This window comes from Ranitomeya imitator, chromosome 7, assembly GCF_032444005.1.
Source record: "Ranitomeya imitator isolate aRanImi1 chromosome 7, aRanImi1.pri, whole genome shotgun sequence".
Classification (NCBI taxonomy): Eukaryota; Metazoa; Chordata; class Amphibia; order Anura; family Dendrobatidae; genus Ranitomeya; species Ranitomeya imitator.
In genome coordinates, this window is record NC_091288.1 from 216,053,264 (window position 1) to 216,075,918 (window position 22,655).

The 22,655-nt window shown below is 41.5% G+C and overlaps 3 protein-coding genes across 6 annotated transcripts in view; 1 reads left to right on the forward strand and 2 right to left on the reverse strand.

Moving 5' to 3' along the window:
- Positions 1-3,153, reverse strand: part of LOC138645492 (uncharacterized) — a 134,980-nt gene extending 131,827 nt beyond the window's left edge. The window contains exon 1 of the mRNA XM_069734855.1: positions 3,114-3,153. Within this exon, the coding sequence (XP_069590956.1) occupies positions 3,114-3,144 (31 nt within the window). The 5' untranslated portion in view covers positions 3,145-3,153. The remainder of the gene's footprint in view (positions 1-3,113) is intronic.
- Positions 1-22,655, forward strand: part of LOC138645491 (uncharacterized) — a 57,102-nt gene that overhangs the window by 18,603 nt on the left and 15,844 nt on the right. For 3 of the 4 annotated variants that reach the window (XM_069734851.1, XM_069734853.1, XM_069734854.1), the window contains exons 2-6: positions 11,890-12,219; positions 12,856-13,155; positions 15,599-15,883; positions 16,327-16,428; positions 17,662-17,979. In XM_069734851.1, the coding sequence (XP_069590952.1) occupies positions 11,890-12,219; positions 12,856-13,155; positions 15,599-15,883; positions 16,327-16,428; positions 17,662-17,979 (1,335 nt within the window). Of the gene's footprint in view, positions 1-2,632; positions 2,682-11,889; positions 12,220-12,855; positions 13,156-15,598; positions 15,884-16,326; positions 16,429-17,661; positions 17,980-22,655 lie in introns of those variants that run through there. The other variant, XM_069734852.1, reaches the window with a different exon arrangement.
- The window catches only part of LOC138645496 (H-2 class II histocompatibility antigen, A-F beta chain-like), an 81,375-nt gene continuing 65,245 nt past the window's right edge, over positions 6,526-22,655 (reverse strand). The window contains exon 5 of the mRNA XM_069734859.1: positions 6,526-7,464. Within this exon, the coding sequence (XP_069590960.1) occupies positions 7,382-7,464 (83 nt within the window). The 3' untranslated portion in view covers positions 6,526-7,381. The remainder of the gene's footprint in view (positions 7,465-22,655) is intronic.

The following is a 22,655-nucleotide window of genomic DNA, read 5'->3' on the forward strand; positions in this document are numbered from 1 at the left end:
ATATATATATATATATATATACACAGAAACAGTCTTCACATATATTACTAAAAGTTTTAGGCTATGTTCACACGTTCCTGATTTCCCTCCTTTTTTTTTCAAGACTAAAAACCGCAGGTCTTGGCAGAAAACGCAGGTCCTTTTTTTGGTGCGTTTTTTGATGCAGTTTTCTATGCAGAGTCTGTGTGTTTTCTAGGAAGTTTTTTTAGGGGTAAAATGGCTGAAAATACCCTAACCCTACCCCTACCCCTACCCCTATTCTAACCTTAGTGGAAAAAAAAAATTCTTAATTTTTTTTATTGTCCCTACCTATGGGGGTGACAAAGGGGGGGGGTCATTTACTATTTTTTTTTTATTTTGATCACTGAGATAGGTTATATCTCAGTGATCAAAATGCACTTTGTAACGAATCTGCCGGCCGGCAGATTCGGCGAGCGCACTGCGCATGCGCCCGCCATTTTGCAAGATGGCGGCGCCCAGGGAGAAGACGGCCGGACGGACACCGGGAGGCCGGGTAAGTATAAGGGGGGGAGATGAGGGCACGGGGGGGGGGCGTCGGAGCACGGGGGTTGGGGGGCGTCGGAGCACGGGGGAGTGGCATCGGAGCATGGGGGAGTGGGATTGGGGCACGGGGGGGGGGGGGGGGGCAGCCACACTGCAGCGGTTCTGCACCACAAACCGCAGAAAACCCGCAGATATTTTTTTCATCTGCGGGTTTTACTGCGGGTTTGACCTCACAATGGAGGTCTATGGGTGCAGAACCGCTGCAGTTCCGCAAAAAGAAGTGACATGGTACTTCTTTTTTACCGCGGCTATTCAGTGCGGCTTTTTTTTGCGATTTTCCGCAATGTGGGGACAGCAGTTCCTGTTTTCCATAGGGTACATTGTAATGTACCGTGCATGAAAAACAGCTGCGGACCCGCAGCGGGAAAATCGCGGCAATTCCGCATGAAAAAAAAGGATGGCGTGAACATGGCCTTAGGCCGGCGTCACACACAGCGTAAAACAATACGGTCCGTATATTACGGCCGTAATACGCTGAAAAGTCACGAAAAAAGTGGTCCGTAGCTCCTCCGTAGGCAGGGTGTGTCAGCGTTTTTTGCGCATGGCATCCTCCGTATGTAATCCGTATGGCATCCGTACTGCGTGGTTTTCTCGCAGGCTTGCAAAACCAACATACCGCTATAGAAGTGATCCATGTGTCCCAAAAAGAAAAGAAAATATATATATACTGTCTCTCTCTCTCTCTCTCTCTCTATATATGTCAGTAGACACATATATGTATATATATTAATATTTATACGCTGCGCTGTTAGAGAGAAAAGCCGGTAATTCAGTGCGGTGTACAGTAAAATCACACTGACAGCTTCCAGTAGAATAGGTAGAATAAATGTGTACATATAGAATAGGTATATATATATATGTCAGTGAGACACATATATGTATATATATTAATATTTATTCCAGCGCTATACAGCTTGAAAGCCGGTAATTCAATTACCGGCTTTTTCTTTCTCCTTCCTAAACCCGACATGATTTGAGACATGGTTTACATACAGTAAACCATGTCTTCTCTCCATTTTTTTTGCATATTCCACACTACTAATGTCAGTAGTGTGTATCTTCAAAATTTGGCCGTTCTAGCTCTTAAAATAAAGGGTTAAATGGCGGAAAAAATTGGCGTGGGCTCCCGCGCAATTTTCTCCGCCAGAGTAGTAAAGCCAGTGACTGAGGGCAGATATTAATAGCCTGGAGAGGGTCCACGGTTATTGGCCCCCCCCCTGGCTAAAAATATCTGCCCCCAGCCACCCCAGAACAGGCACATCTGTAAGATGCGCCTATTCTGGCACTTGGCCACTCTCTTCCCATTCCCGTGTAGCGGTGGGATATGGGGTAATGAAGGGTTAATGCCACCTTGCTATTGTAAGGTGACATTAAGCCTAATTAATAATGGAGAGGCGTCAATTATGACACCTATCCATTATTAATCCCATTGTAGTAAAGGGTTAAATAAAACACAAACACATTATTTAAAATTATTTTAATGAAATAAAAACAATGATTGTTGGAGTATTTTATTCTACGTCCAATCCAGTCACTGAAGAACCTCGTTCTGTGAAAGAAAAAACATAATAAACCAACAATATACTTACCCTCCGCAGGTCTGTAACGTCCAACGATGTAAATCCTTCTGAAGGGGTTAAAACATTTTGCAGCAAGGAGTCCCGCTAATGCAGGCTGCTCCTCGCTGCAAAACCCCGGGGAATGAGTCTAAATATAGATCAATGATCTATATTTAGCTTCATTTGCGGTGAGGCGCCCTCTGCTGGCTGTTCATAGATCGTGGGAAATTACCTAGAAAGCCAGGGAGCGTATTTCTTGCGCAGTACGGTGACAAACGCAGCATGCTGCGATTTTCTACGGCCGTAGAAAGCCGTATAATACGGATCAGTTTAATACGGCAGATAGGAGCAGGGCCATAGAGAATAATTGTGCCGTATTTTTTGCGAGTTTTACGGACGTAGTTTCTGCGCTCTTACGTCCGTAAAACTCGCAAGTGTGATGCCGGCCTTACAGGATAACAGGAGGCTGCAGAGTGAAAGTGAAAGTAGAAATAGGCTTTACACTTCAGAAGAACATGGAAGCGTCACCTGTCGTTCTCCTTCTTCTCCTGCAGACAGGTGCGTGTGTGTTTTATGTTAGTAGCAGAAATAAGTAATGAAGAGAGAAATAAATCTACAGATGGCAAATACAGTGCCGAAGAGGACGGAAGGGACAGGATGGAAATATACAATGATCTGAACTCTGTGTTACATGGATGTGATGAGGAGGGTGAGAGGTGTAATCTGAGAAGAGCAGGATGTAGCCTTGTTTTTGCAGATACTGTGATATGTCACCATATTCTCACTGTATGACCCCTGTGTGCAAATTGAAAGGAAACTTTTCTCCAGGCACATTCCATGGTTACTTTCTGTTTCTGATAGAAGCAAAACACTCTTTTTTCCCTAGCTGCAAAAATTTCCTTTAAAGGGACACTGTCACCTGAATTTGGAGGGAACAATCTTCAGCCATGGATGCGGGGTTTTTGGATGTTTGATTCACCCTTTCCTTACCCGCTGGCTGCAATATTGGAGTGAAGTTCATTCTCTGTCCTCCATAGTACACGTCTGCGTAAGGCAAGATTGCACCTTGTACAGGCGTGTACTACGGAGGACAGAGAATGAAGTTCAATCCAATATTGCAGCCAGCGGGTAAGGAAAGGGTGAATCAAACATCCAAAAACCCCGCCTCCATGGCTGAAGATTGTTCCCTCCAAATTCAGGTGACAGTGTCCCTTTAACCCTTCAGGCTATGTGCACCCATTCAGGTTTTTTCGCGTTTTTTTCCCCGCGTTTTTTTTTTTTTGCGATAAAAACGCTATAAAAACTCATTTAAAACGCATACATTATGCATTCTATCTTTTAGAATGCATTCTGCATGTTTTGTGCACATGGTGAGTGTTTTTTTCCACAAAAAAAATGCATCGCGGTAAAAAAAAGCAGCATGCATTTGGAAAAAAGGCACACAAAAAATGCGTCAAAAACGCATAAAAACGCATGCGGATTTCTGGCAGAAATGTCCGGTTTTTGTCAGGAAAATTTCTGCCAGAAATCCTGACGTGTGCACATACCCTAAATGTTCAGTGCAGTAATTCTAGCCATATCAGATCTCATACCTAGCACAAAGGAGGAGCAAAGCCTGGAAACACGTGTCTGCAAAAAGAGATTCTAGTTTGGATATCTTTGCTCCAACATCGCAAATTCTAGAAAGCGATGAGTTCTGCTGGTTAATGTGGTTTTCCAGGACTGCATACTCATGACCCACACTGCAAGATTATCAACGAGTGTTCCTAGCAATGCTATTTTCCAGGCAGAGTAAACCGGCTGCTGATCACACAACAAACACAGAAAATAATCATTCGTCAGGTGATCTTTTCCCTGGCTTAAAAAAATAAGGACATGTGCTGCTGAGAGCAATGACCGCCTATCAGTAAGGCCTCTTTCACACGTTAGTGTCTCCGGTACGTGTAGTGACAGTTTTCTCACGTACCGGAGACACTGACACGCATAGACCCATTCAAATGAATGGGTCTATGCACATGTCTCCGTGTTTTCACGGACCGTGTGTCCGTGTTGAAAACACGGAGACATGTCCGTTTTTCTCCGGCAGCACGGTCCGCAAAGCGTCCCGCACACGTCCACACGGAGAACATTGTGCACTCTCCTCCGTGTGCACGTACCGCCCGCAGGAGAGACAGCGCTACAGTAAGCGCTGTCCCCCTTGCGTGTGGTGCTGAAGCCGGTATTCATCCCTTCTTCCCAGCAGTGTTCACTGGAGAGAAGGAATGAAAATTCTTTTTTTTTATTTTCCCTTAAAAATAAAGTTTGTGCATCCCCTCCCTCCTCCCATCCCCTGTGCGCACCCCCCCCCCCCCCCCCCCCCCCCGCTTGCCAGGAAATACTCACCGACACCCAGCTCCAGCGATGTCTCCTCTCAGCGCTGGCAGCCTGTGCTGTGTGAGCGGTCACGTGGTCCCGCTCATTACAGTGAGAAATATGTGCCAGCGCTGAGAGGAGACATCGCTGGAGCTGGGTGTCGGTGAGTATTTCCTGGCAAGCGGTGGGGGGTGGGGGGGGGCTGCGCACAGGGGATGGGAGGCGGGAGGGGACGCAAAAACTTTATTTTTAAGGGAAAAGAAAAAAGAAAAGAAATTCCTTCTCTCCAGCGAACGCTGCTGGGAAGAAGGGTTGAATACCGGCTTCAGCACCGCACGCAAGGGACAGCGCTTAACTGTAGCGCTGTCTCCTGCACGGTCCCTGTGGTCCTCAGTCGGCACATGGCTGCCGCACGTGTGCCACACTGATGTGCTACGTGAGCACACGGACACGGATAATTCCGGTACCGATTTCTCCGGTACCGGAATTATCTGGACGTTTGAAACAGGCCTAATAGAAAGTTCTGTGGGCATCATAAGCGAGGTCTGCCTGTGTAAACAGGACAAGTGCTGCTGACAACCAATCAATAATAGAGAGTTCTGTGCGCTGCGTAAATAGAACATGTGCTGCCGAGAACAATGACAGACTATCAGTAATAGATCTTTCTACCTTTGCCTGTGTAAACAGGCTATTAAATGACTGCCAAATGGCAAATATGCAGCCGATGCAGTTTTACGTTGCAGATCATGTAGTGTAAACTAGTGCTTAGGACAAGTTGTTTTTTTTCATAATGCTGAACAATGCTGCATTTAATCCTATGAGAGTTAGGACCATACTAGTTCGGAACAGGTTTTTATTCATTGAAGCAAACTTTTTATATAAGCCGATCTGCTGCATTCAGGCCGGTCAACGCTCTTCTGTCAGTTTACACAGACTGACTAGCTAATCCAATCATTTTGTCCCCCAGGTACGTGTATATTATCAGCAGCACGTTTCCTGGAGACACAGGGTGACGTGCTGCCAATGAGAAAGATTTTCATGCGATCAAAAACAATCCGATCGCTGACGAGCCCGACAAATTGTTCTCCGATTTTTAGTCCCATGAATATAAATTTAGTTGCAGCGACTGTTGTGCACCGACAACAGAAATGGACCCAGATGAATTCAACTGTTCACACTCTTGTATGATGCAATCAACGTTACAAGGGAAGAAAACAAAAGTGTCAAGAAGTGACTAACCAGTGTGTCACGACCCAACGGTTGGTCGGTCACCAAACGTCACAAGAAACCAGGGAAACTATAAGAACGGTGGACCCGGTCAATAGGGAATGGGGGAATGGACACCTCTTGCACTCACCAGAGGATGTACCCTGATCTCACTATCGTCCCTATATGGGTTCTTTCACCCCGTCGCTGAGCAGGATACTTAATCCCTCACTTGCCCTGCTCTTATCACTAGGGAACTGGCAGGTGAGAGCAGTGGTCCCACCACTGCACTAATACAACAAAAGGAATGGAAAGACAGACACCAAAAGGGACAACGTAACAAAAAATGCAACACTTAGCTTTGTGCTGCAAAGCACCGCACAGCAGCATAAAGACACCAGATCAAAGCACCACTGCACCCAGCCAGCTCCTTCCTCCAGTTTGGTCACTGTAGAATCCTCTAACACTGACAGTCAGCAGATGCATCAGGTGACCTCATGAAGGATGGTGGGAGTGGTGACCACCCACATCAGCTGGCCCAGCAGCAATGCAATACACCAGCAGGCCAGTGGGGAAAAATGACATTACCCCTCGAAGGCCTGAAAGGAAAAAAGTTTTAATCTGAGAAGCAAGATCTTCCACAGATCCAAAAATGGATCATGACAGAAAAGTCCTGTTTGGATCTATAACTACACCTCTTATGGGAAGAAAGCTCCAGGACCAGGAGGTATGTGAAGGATGTCTATAAAGGTTGTTGTGAGGGCATAGTAGGTATAACAGACACAAAAATAATATTTTTTGATTAAATATCAGTCCAGAAAAATCATATAATGTAATCAGATCTGGGGTGGCCATATTAATCATTTATTTGTACCCCAATGCAAGCAAATAGCTCTCGGTGCTTTAATGGATCATCTGTTTTATGAATATGTCCAAAAAGTGAATTCTGAGATAAGAGCTGGGCAGTCATCTGTTCTGGATCAATAATCTGTTGGCCAAGTGGAGAGCAGTTACAAAATGTTTCCTCTGCCCTGGAAAACCAGTGCTATCCCGCGTTACTCACACAATCCATTGATTTTAATGCGCACTGTGTAATGTTCCGTCTCCTGTGGTTACACTAAAGGCCGGGTTTTCCAACGGATTAACCACTAAGTGTTGACACAATAGAACAAGATGATGCTAAAGAACATACATGACATATTACTACACGATAGTGATTGCACGGGCTCAGAAGTTGTGCACGGGTGATGATCACCGGCACCGCAGGTTAACAGTCAGGCTTCTGCTGCAATGGCCGGAATCAGCCATAACGCTAGTCCATAACTCCCGAACTGCTGCAATCAATAGTGGCCACAACATCTGGATGGTTAGAAAGAGGTAGTCCTCCTGCAGTATGATTGAGAAACGATGTCTCTCTTATCCGAGACTTTACACAAAAACTGATCAGTTTGGTCTAAAAATCTGTCCACAGTGAGGGATCACATTACACCTTCCTGCCTATAGAAGTCTATGGAAAGGGATGTGAAGAAGTGCAAGGATATGTTTCCTTTGAAGCGGTTAAGGGGGAAACCTGAGGCTGATATCTTTGGATGCGACCAAGGCTTTTAATTGCGTGGAATATAAGTTTTTAGTGGAAAGTTTTCAATTGGTCCAATGCAGAGTCTTTGACGAGGGTGGCGGTAGAAGGGGTTATGTCCTTTCTATTTGCTCACTATCGGAATACTAGGCAGGGATGTCTCCTGATACCGCTCCTCTTTTCTCTTTGAGGAGTTATTCTGAGGACCTGAAATAAAAAAAGTTCATATCTCGTAAAAGCAAGAAAAATGTTGTTATGCTGATGATTGTCTCCTAAAGATTTATACATGAAAATCTAACTTAGCACTTTGGGGTGTATTCAAGAGTAGAGATTGATTGGGGAAAAACCTCAATTAATGATAACAGAAATGGATTGTGATTTACAATAAATTACAAATGGTCTGAACTTTACATATTTAGGGATTAAGATTTCACATTATTTAGCTAAATATATTTCACTGAATATTATTCTATTTTTGAAGATGTGGAGAAAGTTGCACCTTTCAGTGATGGGCAAAATTAACCTTATGAAAAAATTTTAACTGCAAATTAATTTTCTCTTGCAAAACAACCCTATACGGACTCCTGTAAAAATCTTTAACTCTTTCTGGACATACGACGGTCCCTTTCTTTCAAGCAAGTTCAGGAGATGATCCTGTATAATTGATGGCAGACAGTGGCTGTGTTATACAGCCAGCATTTGCCCCTAACAGCAGCGAGTGGAGCTGTGCTTTGCTCGCTGCTGGTAACCCCTTAACAACTGCCGATACACCTTTTAATGGCTTATTCCTCAGCGCCAATTTTTAACGGCGCTGAGAAGTAAATGTATAGCGCCGCCCCCCCCCAGCATCAGAAATTCTCTGGAGTCTCAGCTACCAGGGGTGGCTGAGACCCCGGAGAACATGATTCAGGTAGTTTTTTGCTGACCCCAGGGTTGCGACAATAGCTGCAATAGCAAATAAAAAAGTCCAATTACCCACTTAATTTCTCTCTCCTCTGATATGATCTAGCACATAAGAGGAGAGATAAATGGGGTTCCCGAGCCTCCCTGGTACCTACAGTGCCCCTAGACCCTCCTGTATTCCCCGGTCCTGATCCCCGGCCGTTGGCACCTTCTTCCAGTAAGATCTGCCGGCCAACAGCTGGCAACAATAGGAAATTTGGCTAGGGTTCCGATTAGATTAGGGATGTGGTTGGGATTATGGTAATGGTTGGGTTAAGGGTTAGGGTTACAGTTAGAATTGGGGGGGTTCCACTGTTTAGGCACATCAGGGGGTGGCGCTCGCCATTGATTCCAGCCAATTTTGCGTTCAAAAAGTCAAACAGTGCTCCCTCCCTTCTGAGCTCTGCCATGCACCCAAACAGTGGCTTTCCCCCACCTACGGGCTATCGATGTACTCAGGCGAAATTGCACAACACATTTTGCGGTCCATTTTCTCCTGATACCGTTGTAAAAAAAATTAAATGTTCATTTTTTCCTTCCACATTGCTTTAGTTATTGTGAAGCACCCGAAGAGTTCATAAACTTGTTGAATGTGGTTTTGCGCACCTTGAGGGGTGTAACTTTTAGGATGTTGTCAATTTTGGGTATTTTCTATTAATTTGACCCTCAATCTCACTTCAAAAGCGAGATGGTCCCTAAAAAAAATGGTTTTGTAAATTATTTTGGAAAAATTAGAAATCGCTGGTCAAATGTTAACCATTATAACGTCCTAACAAAAAAAGATTGTTTTCCAAAATTGTGCTGATGTAAAGTAGACATGTGGGAAATGTTACTTATTAAGTATTTTGTGTGACACCACTCTCTGATTTAAGGGTACAAAAATTAAATTTTAAATTTTTTTGCCAAATTTCATAAATAAACGCAAGTTATATAGAAGAAATTTTACCACTAACATGAAGTACAATATGTCACGAAAAAACTATCTCAGTATCAGTGGGATCTGTAGAAGCGTTCCAGAGCTATAACCTCATAAACGGAGAGTGGTCAGAATTGTAAAAAATGTAAAAAATATAATGCAATACTATGGTGTAACATAAGCAATCAAACGAATGCAGGTTCTTAGAAGAAAAAAGGTTTTTAAAAATATAGAAAAAAATTAAAATTTAAAAATGAAAATCACCACTTTTTTTCCCCTACTAAAAATAAAGAAATAAATGAATAAAGATACGTGACATTGCTGATTTGATAAAAGTTGTTTACATCAAAATACTACCTGATTGGTAAAGCGCCATAAAGAGAAAAAAATTAAAAACTCCATAACTGTAGTTTTTTGGTTGTCGCAACATCGAAAAAATGTACACCAAGATGGTATCAATAAAAACATCACTACACCATGTGAAAAACAAATCCTGACTCAACTCAATTGATGGAATAAGGAAAACGTTACAGGTTTCGGAAAATAGTGGCGCAAGCAAAATGTTTCAGTTTTACTGAATTTTCTCTTTTTTTGGGCAACACGTAAATAAAAAAAGGCTATACTTTTTGTACTGACCTGGATAACCATATTCACAAGATCCTTTCTACAGCACTGTGAATGCCGTTCACAACTACATTCAAAACTACAATTTGTCCCACACAAAATAAACTCTCAAACGGCTACGTGGAAAAAAAAATTAGGTCTTACCAAGGGGACAAGAATCTCAGCATCCTCAGAGGTGTGTCTGTAGGCTGCTCCCGATAATTAACCTGTTACTCACACCCCCTTGTAAAGACGATAAAAATTAGCACCAATTAAAAATGACCAGTTCTCTGGAACTGTATAGTGGATTTAATGAGATTAAAATAAAACATGGATTATTCACTGGCCACTTTTGACTTGGTGTCAGGTTCACTTTAATAAGTGAGGCTCTCACACAATGCTCCCGGTCTGGGGAAGGACACAGAAGGACAGTCTCACAACCGGAATAATATAAACCAGTTAGATCACCGACCTTTGCCGAGAGAGCGTTGTAAAGTGTTTAGTTAGAGACTGGAAAGATTACAACATCATTTTTTCTTGTAATGTACCGTACTTGTTTTGCTATCTGTATATATAGAGTGGACGTAAAAAGTCTACATGTCCCTGTTAAAATGCCCAGTTTTTGTCATGTGAAAAAAACTCTTACCAAGAAGAAACATTTCAGAACTTTTTCTGTACACATCTATTGGCCATTTGCTCTGAAGCTGCTTCATCTAGTATGTCCTCATGGATATTTTCTCTCTGAACCCTGCTTATACAGGTACTATACAGATGATCAGATTTTTAAATACATCAGATAGGGATTATATACATTAGATAGGACTGCTCTATTATGGGTATACCTTGACGATTGGTGGAGCAGCTTAAAATACATTTTTTTTGCAAAAAAACTTATTAACTAAATACCTTTTTTTATTTTTTTATTTTTTGACTAGCACTTGCTTATTTACTGTGACTTTTTTTTACAACAGAGTATTTTTTGACCTCGCTGTGCTTTTTTTTGTGTCTTCAGGTTTATTGGAAGTGTGAACGGGTTCCTACAGACTTGTTCACTGTGCAAGTAGCCCATGTGTTTTTGGTTCTATCCATTGAATAATAAAGTTAAATATTTTTGAATGGAACAAGAAAAATAAAGAAGTAAAATAATGTGATTGCATAAATCAGCAACACTAATATTTTGTTGAAGCTCCCTGTGAACTTGTAAGAGCATTCAATCTTATTGGGTTGAAGCCTATCAGCATGTCACATCTAGGATTGGCACTCCTTGCCCACTCTTCCTTGTAGTAGCTTTGTATCTGCAGTTGGCATCTCCTGAGTACAACGCCCTCTTCAGGTGACCAGAGACTGTCACTTGGATTCCTATCTTGGCACGGGCTGGGCTATTCCAAAACTTTGATCTTCTTTTGGAGAAATATTTTTTTTGGCTGATTTGCAGATTGATTAGGGTTATTGTCATCCTGAAAGGTGAAATTCACCATCACCTTCAGCTTTTTGGCAAAGGCATGAAGGTTTTGTTGAAAACTTGACTAGTATTTGGAACTGTTCATAATTCACTCCACCTTGACTAAAGCCCCAGTTCCAGCTGCCGGAAAAAAGGCCCCAAAGTACAATACTGCCTCTACCATGTTACACTATGGGTATTGTTTTTTTTTTATTTCACAGTGTTGGTTTCATTCCAAACACACCTTTTGGAATTTTGGTCAAAAAGTTCATGCTTGGTCTCATCAGACCATAAAACGTTTACCTACATCCTTCGGAAGACTGGTAGGTTTTACCAAAACATAGTTGGGCTTCAATTTTCTGTTTGTAAGAAAAAGCTTCCATCTTGCCATCCTACGTCACAGAGCTGACCAATAAAGAATAAAGGAGATTGTTGTCACATGTAGTACACAGCCAGTATTTGCCAGAAATTCCTACAGCTCCTTTAGTGTTTCAGTTGGCCTATTGACATCCTCCCGGATCGATTTTCTTTTTGTCTTTTCATCAATTTTTGATGGAACTCCAGTTCTAGGTAAGTCACTGTGGTGCCAAGTTTAAGCCAATTCTTGAAGATGTCTTCACAGTGTTTGTTCCATGGTATAGTTAAAGCTTGGGAAATTTGAATACCAATATGCCAATAAAATTTTCTTTTGTTTGGTCGTGAACTGTATGTCTTCTCTCCTTCTCTACAGTTGCATCTTTGAAGTTGCTTGTCCCGCAGACTCATAAAGCCTGGTTGGGGAAAAATTTGCAGATACCATGCTCATTCACTGTGGATAAACCTCCTGTCGACCGTTCACTACTGGAGATAATTTGGTATTTTCAAGGAAAACAAGTTCTAAGGGTAGATGACAAATCAGAGGATGCAACAGATCCTAGATTGTCCTATGTAGAGAAAGCCAAGGATGGGGGAGCTGATTTGTATATTTCTAACACTTCCCTCTCCGATGGTGGACTGTACAAGTGTTCCGTAATATACAGCAACCAAAGAAAAGAGGCAGAAATCAGGCTGGACATTCAAGGTAAGGATTCATAGATTGAATAAAAATTCAATAATCGAGCACATTTTTGAACATGCCTTTTAAACTAGGACAAGTCCCTAGGTAGTCCCGAGAGAGTTAGACCATCTTCAGGTTACAGATACTGGATCCTCTGACAATCAAAAGTTAGATGTATTACATGACTGTGCTGGTTTACTACTGAGCAAAAGTCCCCGTTTTCTACTGTACCCCGAATGGCTGACCCTTTCCGATAACATCCATGTACAGTAACAAGCAGACAAGTGTCACTGTCAGCAGGAACAAGTTTATAAGGTTTAGTCCTTGACTGTCTATTAGGTTATACAGCCTTTTTCAATTGATGGCTTACTCTTAGTATAGACCATTATAGATGATCAAAAAGATGTGCAAGACCATAGTATGACAATCACAGGTTCAAGTCCCCTAAGGAAACAAAAAACTAGTGAGTTTTCAAAAATATATTAAAAAAAACAACCAAACTTTTTAATTCTCATTTAAAAATAAAAATATTTTAAAAATAAAATATCTCACACACAGCCGGATTGGAGAGATTTTATATGTGATTCAAGTAATCTGATCACATTGCAGCAAAAACAGGTAATGTTCAGTAATATGCTTCCTATGTTTGTTTTGTTTCAGGTCCTCCGCAGGTGACAATCACAGATAAAATGGTTATAGTGAATGTAGAGAGTGTCCTGCGCTGCTCCGTCACTGGATTCTACCCGGTGGATATCGATATTAAATGGTTCAGGGGCTCAGAGAGGCTGAGCGATGTTTCGGAGGATCCACCCCTGAGGAGCCGAGATGGACTGTACAGTGTGAACAGCATGGTGACAATTGTACCCACTGAGGAAGACAGAAAGCCAAACTTCTCATGCAGGGTCCAACATGAATCGCTGCAGAAACCTCTCCAGGAAACATTTCAACTTGTTTATGGAGGTAGCCATATTGGATAAAAACAGAGCGCTAGGGCTAAGACTTAAAATTACCAATTTAATTTATAGTGTAAATACAATTAATTGAAAATATAATCAACAGGACACTGAAGTACATTTTATAAAAAGCACAACATGGCCTACAAAATAGAGTACCGAGATGTATTACATATTAGTCTACTGCGTAATTTCAATTTTGGAGAGAAAAAAAAAAGAGCACAAATCTATCAAAATGATCAGAAAGCCAGGATGAGCGTCAGTGGTCAACAAAAATGACGGAGGAGATAAGGAGAAAGGAAAAAAAGAGGGAAAATTCTAGCCGAAGATCAGATCCATGGGAGTGCTACTGTAGACGAGAAGATATTGTAAAGCCACGAGGATCAAGTTTGCTAAAATTTATCTATGAAATCAGATAAGATGTAATCTGAGTTTTTGTTAAACATGTACCAAGATACTCTACTTTTAACCTCTGCACCAGGAGTGGGGAACCTCAGGCCCACGGCCTTGATGACCTTTTATCTGGCCGCTGGGCAGATTCCCAGGGACCACAATGATTGGGCCGGCAGCTTTATTTTGGCGGCCATCGGCCCATTCATTTTTTTCTTGCTCTGTGAGCACGCAACGTTCACTACTGAATGTTGAGGAGTGTACAGGCATTATTAGCGGTCAGGATCTCTCTAGTGATAGACAGGTTGTAATTCGCTGTTCGAAAATTATATTGATCTGTGTCATAGTTATTCCATAAAATAATATGTTATCCCCTGTCCATGCTGATCACTGTGGTTCAATTGCAGGAAACTTAACGATCCAAAACTGAGACTCTGAAACACAGAGACCTGGGCTCTGCAGTACTTAAATGGAGCGTATGTGCGCCTGGACAATGAATGGCACAGAGGTTGCACATTCGCACCTCTGTTTCATTCAAGTCAGGGCTGCAGAGCCCCATTTTCTGGATTGTTGGAGGTCCCATCGGTCAAACATTATTTTGGCATATAATCCTTCAAATTCTTTAGTTAGCAGTAGAAGGGAGGAAATAAATGGCTGCAGGAGTTCAAGTCATTATGTTAAAGAAGTACTCCTCCCATCAAAGTTTTTATCATCTTAATATATTTAAATCATCATATTATATAGCTGTCATGCTGCTGCAGTGCAGTATAGCGCAACCTCCACCAGGGGGAGCTTGAGAGGGAAGAAAGACTGCACACACAGAGCAGCAGCACAGACGCCACCAAGTGGCGAGAGAGTGATCAGACAAGCAGTCAATTAAAACGTTAGAAGCAGAAGTACCAATAGTAACATCAGTATACGTGGTCAGGAACAAGCCAGGGGGTTCAGCAGCGGTCAGAAGCGGATAAGATAACGACAGAAGGCAGAAGCGAGTCCGAATACGAGCCAAGTCAAAAACCAGAGTATCAAGCCAACAAACAGGGAAACACTGGGAAAAGGACAGACAGAGGGAGTAAATAGACACGGGGCAAGTCAGTGATCACAGCAGGACAGATCAAGAGCTACCAGAGTCAGGTTCACACGCCGAAGGCAGATCTATAGTTGACTCCGCCAGCAGGATGCATCGGAGCTAAATAGCACACCTGAACCCAGAATGAGGCAGAGCAAAGTTAACCCTTGACATGATCCGCCCGGAAAAAGGGCAGACAGGATTAAACCCTGGAACGGATCATGACAATAGCACTGTGTACTTAAAATTGCTCATTTTGACTTTCTACCCAGTTCATTCTTCTTTTTTTAATTAGGTCTATGACATCACGTGATTAATAACTGATGAGCTGAATTCTTCTAACCTCTATGTAGAAACAGGAGATCAATTTTCCCTGCACAAGTCATAAGTCATCACTGCAAAAGTCTCTGGCAGGAGGAGGATGAGCAGCTGGGTCAGGAGATGAAGAAGGGAATGATTCATGCAAGGACAAGAGACTTCCAGTTTGTACATAGAGCAGAGAAAAGAGAATAATGAACTGGGCAGAAGGGCGAAATGAGCAATTGTAAGTGCACAATGCTATATAATATGACAACTGCAATATATTAAGAGGATAAAAACTCTGATAGGACGGTTGCTTCTTTTATTATGTCATCAGCACTAAACTGAGCTACCAAAAAACATAAATCTTTTTTAAGCAATGATCAGAATTTTATATTTACTGACTGAGCTGCATGTCTGAGGAGATGCTTCAATGAATCACTAAAAGTACGGATCACTCATTGCAAATATAAATAATGACAAATATCTGGAAATTTCATCTTCTAAATACTATTTCATACTGAACTCCTCATTGTGATTATGCCATTTATTTATTTTACTTGCTTATATGGCGCCATTAATTCCACAGCGCTTTACAGACATCATCTCTGTCCCCATTGGGGCTCACAATCTATATAATAGAAATCTAGTGTAATATTAAGAAATAATTGATTTGAATCTTCATTTGCAGCCGTCCCAACTATTCACATCCTTCCACACTCGTTTATAAAGAATATAAAACAGCCACTGGTCTGCCTCGTGTCCGGGTTTCACCCGGAAGCCATAGAGGTGAATTGGATTTTGAATGGGACACATATGCAGAAAACAGAAATAAAGAGAATTAACAGCTCAGCCGTGGAAGCCGTCCTTCATTTCATGCCAACGGAGGAGAACTGGGGCACGGAGGTCTCCTGTGTGGTGGGACACGTTACCCTGCTCCGGCCGCTGGTGAAGAGCCTGACCGTACTTGGGAAGGGTGAGTACAAATCTGCCAGCACAAGTCACAGACAGATGGCAAATAGCAAAGTGAACAGATCCAATGACGGAGAATTATTATTAACCAGGAGAGAAGATGCCGAAATGATGGTAAAAGGCATAGGAGCACAGATCCTGTGTGACATCAGGGGATCTGCAGGAAAAAATCCAGCACTCTTTAGGGAAAATTAGATGTTAAAGTAAAAACATCTTTATTTGTAGAAAAATCCATAAAAAAAAGATCATCACATGGAGAAGAGAACAATACTGATGCCGTACACAAATGGCTCCATGGCAGCTCATGAAGAACACTTTTTGTGTTCGCAACGCGTCAGTTTTTAAATGGATTTTTTTCTACTAATAAAGGTGTTTTTTTACTTATACATCTACTGTATTTTTTTCTAAAGAGATCTATTTTTCCTGTTTTTTCTTCTCTGGTTTCAGATCTGACGCGTAATCATTTCCTTCTAATCGCTGCCATATTACTGCCGATGCTATTAGGAGCCGGGACCATTATCTCTTATGTGCACAGATACAAGCAGAACCGTGAGTAATTAATACATTCATATTTGAATAAATGAAAGTCTTGTCTAATCCTATTTTTTTTTACCATTTCATTTTTGCTGTATATCCTTATTGCCGCTTTCTGTGTACTGATGAGGGTATGTACACACACATTTATTGTGTTCATTGTTATTGTACCACATTATCAGCGGATTGGGTATTTGTAACATAAAAGATGGCAAAGAAAACAAATATCTGAAACGCGTAGATCTCTGTGAGCTCTATAGTCCTTCTTAATGGAGATTTTAATTATTTTCTATAGAATATTGATTTTCCTAGTGGTGAGATGCGCGAACTGGGAGCTGAACTGTAGTGATGAGCGAATGTGCTTGGGTAACATGTAAGGTTACACTTCAGTTGTTTGGCGTCAGTCTGCTCCAACATCTTGACGGATCGACGGATCTGTCAAAATTGTTCAGAAAACGGTTCTAACGGATCCGGTTTTTTTTTACACATCCGTGTATCTGGGAAAAGCATCTACTTTTTGGAGCATGCTCAATTGAAAAAGCGGATTGGGGCGACGGATCCGAAAAATGACGGTCGCAATGGATCCGTCTCTCATAGGCGGCCATTCTAGGAAATGGCGGACACGACGTCCGCCGCATCTCGACGGATCCGTCACATGGCGGATGGAACGGACGACAATCCGCCACAATCCGTCGCTAATGCAAGTATATGGGAAAATAGCGGATCCGCCCAAAAAAATGGTGGATCCGCTATTTGACAAAAACGGCGGATTCAAACTGACGCCAAAAGACTGTAGTGTGAAAGAGGCCTTATCCGATCATCTTGGGTGCTCTCGAATATGTTCGAGTACCTGCAGCTTCATGTCTCGCGGCTGTTAGACAGACACAACTAATGCGGGACTGCCTAACAGACAGCTGCAGCACATGCGGGGATTGCCTGGTTAACAGCCGCGGATCATGGAGCCGCGGGGACTCAACCATATTGTTCGAGCACGCCGAAGTCACTCGGATAACACCCATGCATGTTTGTTCATCACTACTGAGCTGAGAATGATCTATTCTTTCTCTGCACTTCCACAATGCTTTGGCTCCAAATTTATATTTTCTCGATACGTCGTCATTACTCCAATTTTTAACAATTTCCATAGTAAGCGGTTATTTCTGATTCCACCTTCTAATTGATTCCAAAGGTTTCTGAACACTATCAATCCTCTGGAAATATAATTAGGCATTTCACTTGTTGTTCCAGGTCACCCGAAGCTAAGAAATATCACCCCCTCCGCAGGCGGCAGCTTCAGTCTGAATGTCGACCATTTCTATCCGGAGAAAATCTCAATCTCTTGGGAAATCTTTCAACCTCCTTCCAGTAAAAACCCTCAGATCCTGAAATGTACAGATCTAATGGAGGAAAACCGGGATGGCACCTTCAATGTGATCAGCACCACGGAAAGTCTCAGAGGGAAAGTCGATGAAAAGGAGAAATATTCCCTGCGTGCTGCAGTGAGACACAAAAAACTGAGACATCCGTCCTACAGAGAATGGACTAATGAGAACAAGGACAACACATGTAAGTGCCGTATAGGACGGGCCGTCCACATTTTTCCAAACATTGAAGACTTTTATGATGTATAAAGTAAAAAAAAAAACACTGGAAAGGCAAAGAAAAGCACCAAAAAATACTTGATAAAGAGCAGTGTAACAAAATCAGAAGGGGGAATTATGCAAAAATTATCATTACCGTACTGTAAAAAACGTTAAATGATGTAGAGGAACACGTTGCCGAAAAAGTAGCAAAAAAAAAAACAATGGAAAATTCCGTGGTGACTCAAATTCCACCATTTATTAAAGATTTACGTTAACCTCCTCTTTCATTACTAGAATGTTTCTGATATTAGAGGTTAGGATCAGACGGCCGCTGTTCTGCCAGTTGTTTGATGCCGTCTGTTCTGTTCCGTGACATTTTCTCTTTTAGAAACAGAAGCTTTAATTATAACATCAGAAAAATCGAATAAAGCCATCACTTAATGAGAGCATTATACTGCCTCTGTACAAATCCCTGGTTAGACCAAACATGGAGAACTGTGTCCAGTTTTGGGCACCGGTGCTCAGGAAGGATATAATGGAACTAGAGAGAGTACAAAGGAGGGCAACAAAATTAATAAAGGGGATGGGAGAACTACAATACCCAGATAGATTAGCAAAATTAGGATTATTTAGTCTAGAAAAAAAGACGACTGAGGGGCGATCTAATAACCATGTATAAGTATATAAGGGGACAATACAAATATCTCGCTGAGGATCTGTTTATACCAAGGAAGGTGACGGGCACAAGGGGGCATTCTTTGCGTCTGGAAGAGAGAAGGTTTTTCCACCAACATAGAAGAGGATTCTTTACTGTTAGGGCAGTGAGAATCTGGAATTGCTTGCCTGAGTAGGTGGTGATGGAGAACTCAGTCGAGGGGTTCAAGAGAGGCCTGGATGTCTTCCTGGAGCAGAACAATATTGTATCATACAATTATTAGGTTCTGTAGAAGGACGTAGATCTGGGGATTTATTATGATGGAATATAGGCTGAACTGGATGGACAAATCTCTTTTTTTCGGCCTTACTAACTATGTTACTATGTATGTTACTACAAACCATAAGAAGGGAATGGAAAACCGACCCCATATTTAGCACTTAGGGTGCATTAACGCTGAGAATTTTTGCTTAGTTTTTGTGAGAAGGGAATCTCCAAAAACTATGAACAGTGAAAAAAAAAAAAGTTTTGACTGGAGAGTTGGAGAGTTTCAGCTCCGAAATCTCAGCAAATAGGCTCAGCGTAAGCACACCCTTAGGCTATGTGCAGAAACGTTTTCTCGAGATGTTCGAAAAGACACATTTTTCAAATAAAAACTGCTGCAGGAAATGTTCTTTCTTAAGGCAGTTTTTGGAGGAGTTTTTCATTTCCTGACATATATGAGCTCAGGTAATCAATTTTTATTTACTCAGTAGTCTGTTATGTACGGTGATACTCAGAGGCTGTAGAAGCCAACTGCTCCAAACTTTGTAACAAACAACTTTTGAAAAAATATTTTTTTTGCAAAAATACATATGTATAAGTAAAGAAAAATGCTAAGTAATGGTGTAGGGCTACCAATCAATAAGTGTTATTAAGCAAGGTAGAAGTGATAAAATGAAACTTTTAATATTATTATTTAAAATAAAAGGTCTTCATATTGGTAAGACGAAACTAACACACAAAACAAAAAAACATATAGTACTATCAGTGGTGGTTAACCCCTTTACCCCCAAGGGTGGTTTGCACGTTAATGACCGGGCCAATTTTTACAATTCTGACCACTGTCCCTTTATGAGATTATAACTCTGGAACGCTTCAACGGATCCCAGTGAATCTGACATTGTTTTCTCGTGACATATTGTACTTCATGACAATTGTAAAAATTATTTGATAGTACCTGCGTTTATTTGTGAAAAAAACGGAAATTTGGCGAAAATTATGAAAATTTCGCAATTTTCCAACTTTGAATTTTTATGCAATTAAATCACAGAGATATGTCACACAAAATACTTAATAAGTAACATTTCCCACATGTCTACTTTACATCAGCACAATTTTGGAACCAAAATTTTTTTTTGTTAGGAAGTTATAAGGGTGAAAAGTTGACCAGCAATTTCTCATTTCTACAACACCATTTTTTTTTAGGGACCACATCTCATTTGAAGTCATTTTGAGGGGTCTATATGATAGAAAATACCCAAGTGTGACACCATTCTAAAAACTACACCCCTCAAGGTGCTCAAAACCACATTCAAGAAGTTTATTAACCCTTCTGGTGCTTCACAGGAATTTTTTGAATGTTTAAATAAAAATGAACATTTAACTTTTTTTCACAAAAAATTTAATTCAGCTCCAATTTGTTTTATTTTAGCAAGGGTAACAGGAGAAAATATACCGCAAACATTGTTGTACAATTTGTCCTGAGTACGCCAATACCCCACATGTGGGGGTATACCACTGTTTGGGCGCATGGCACAGCTCGGAAGCGAAGGAGCGCCATTTGACTTTTCAATGCAAAATTGACTGGAATTGAGATGGGACGTCATGTTGCGTTTGGAGAGCCGCTGATGTGCCTAAACATTAAAACCCCCCACAAGTGACACCATTTTGGAAAGTAGACCCCCTAAGGAACTTATCTAGAGGTGTGGTGAGCTCTTTGACCCACCAAGTGCTTCACAGAAGTTTATAATGTAGAACCGTAAAAATAAAAAATCATATTTTTTCACAAAAATTATCTTTTCGCCCCCAATTTTTTATTTTTCCAAGTGTAAGAGAAGAAATTGGACCCCAAAAGTTGTTGTACAATTTGTCCTGAGTACGCTGATACCCCATATGTGGGGGTAAACCACTGTTTGGGCGGATGGGAGAGCTCGGAAAGGAAGGAGCGCCGTTTGACTTTTCAATGCAAAATTGACAGGAATTGAGATGAGACGCCATGTTGCGTTTGCAGAGCCCCTAATGTACCTAAATAGTAGAAACCCCTCACAAGTGACACCATTTTGGAAAGTAGACCCCCTAAGGAACTTATCTAGATGTGTGGTGAGCGCTTTGACCCACCAAGGGCTTCACAGAGGTTTATAATGGAGAGCCGTAAAAATAAAACAAAAATTTTTTCCCCAAAAAATTATTTTTTAGCCCCCAGTTTTGTATTTTCCCGAGGGTAAGAGGAGAAATTCGACCCCAAAAGTTGTTGTCCAATTTGTCCTGAGTACGCTGATACCCCATATGTTGGGGGGAACCACCGTTTGGGCGCATGGGAGGGCTCGGAAGGGAAGGAGCGCCATTTGGAATGCAGACTTAGATGGAATGGTCTGCAGGCGTCACATTGCGTTTGCAGAGCCCCTAATGTACCTAAACAGTAGAAACCCCCCACAAGTGACACCATATTGGAAACTAGACCCCCCAGGGAACTTATCTAGATGTGTTGTGAGAACTTTTAACCCCCAAGTGTTTCACTACAGTTTATAACGCAGAGCCGTAAAAATAAAAAATATTTTTTTTCCCACAAAAATTATTTTTTAGCCCCCAGTTTTGTATTTTCCCAAGGGTAACAGGAGAAATTGGACCCCAACAGTTGTTGTCCTATTTGTCCTGAGTACGCTGATACCCCATATGTTGGGGTAAACTCCTGTTTGGGCACACGGACGAGCTTGGAAGGGAAGAAGCACTGTTTTACTTTTTCAAGACAGAATTGGCTGGAATTGAGATCGGAGGCCATGTCGCTTTTGGAGAGCCCCTGATGTACCTAAACAGTGGAAACCCCCCAATTATAACTGAAACCCTAATCCAAACACACCCCTAACCCTAATTCCAACGGTAACCCTAACCACACCTCTAACCCTGACACACCCCTAACCCTAATCCCAACCCTATTCCCAACTGTAAATGTAATCTAAACCCTAACTGTAACTTTAGCCCCAACCCAAACTGTAGCCCTAACCCTAGCCCTAATCCTAACCCTAGCCCTAACCCTAACCCTAGCCCTTGCCCTAACCCTAGCCCTAACCCTAGCCCTAACCCTAGCCCTAATCCTAGCCCTAACCCTAACCCTAGCCCTAACCCTAGCCCTAGCCCTAATGGGAAAATGGAAATAAATACATTTTTTTAATTTTTCCCTAACTAAGGGGGTGATGAAGGGGGGTTTGATTTACTTTTATAGCGGGTTTTTTTAGCGGATTTTTATGATTGGCAGCCGTCACACACTGAAAGACGCTTTTTATTGCAAAAAATATTTTTTGCATTACCACATTTTGAGAGCTATAATTTTTCTATATTTTGGTTCACAGAGTCATGTGAGGTCTTGTTTTTTGCGGGACGAGTTGACGTTTTTATTGGTAACATTTTCGGGCACGTGACATTTTTTGATCGCTTTTTATTCCGATTTTTGTGAGACAGAATGACCAAAAACCAGCTATTCATGAATTTCTTTTGGGGGAGGCGTTTATACTGTTCCACGTTTGGTAAAATTGATAAAGCAGTTTTATTCTTCGGGTCAGTACGATTACAGCGACACCTCATTTATATCATTTTTTTATGTTTTGGCGCTTTTATACGATAAAAACTATTTTATAGAAAAAATAATTATTTTGGCATCGCTTTATTCTCAGGACTATAACTTTTTTATTTTTTTGCTGATGATGCTGAATGGCAGCTCGTTTTTTGCGGGACAATATGACGCTTTC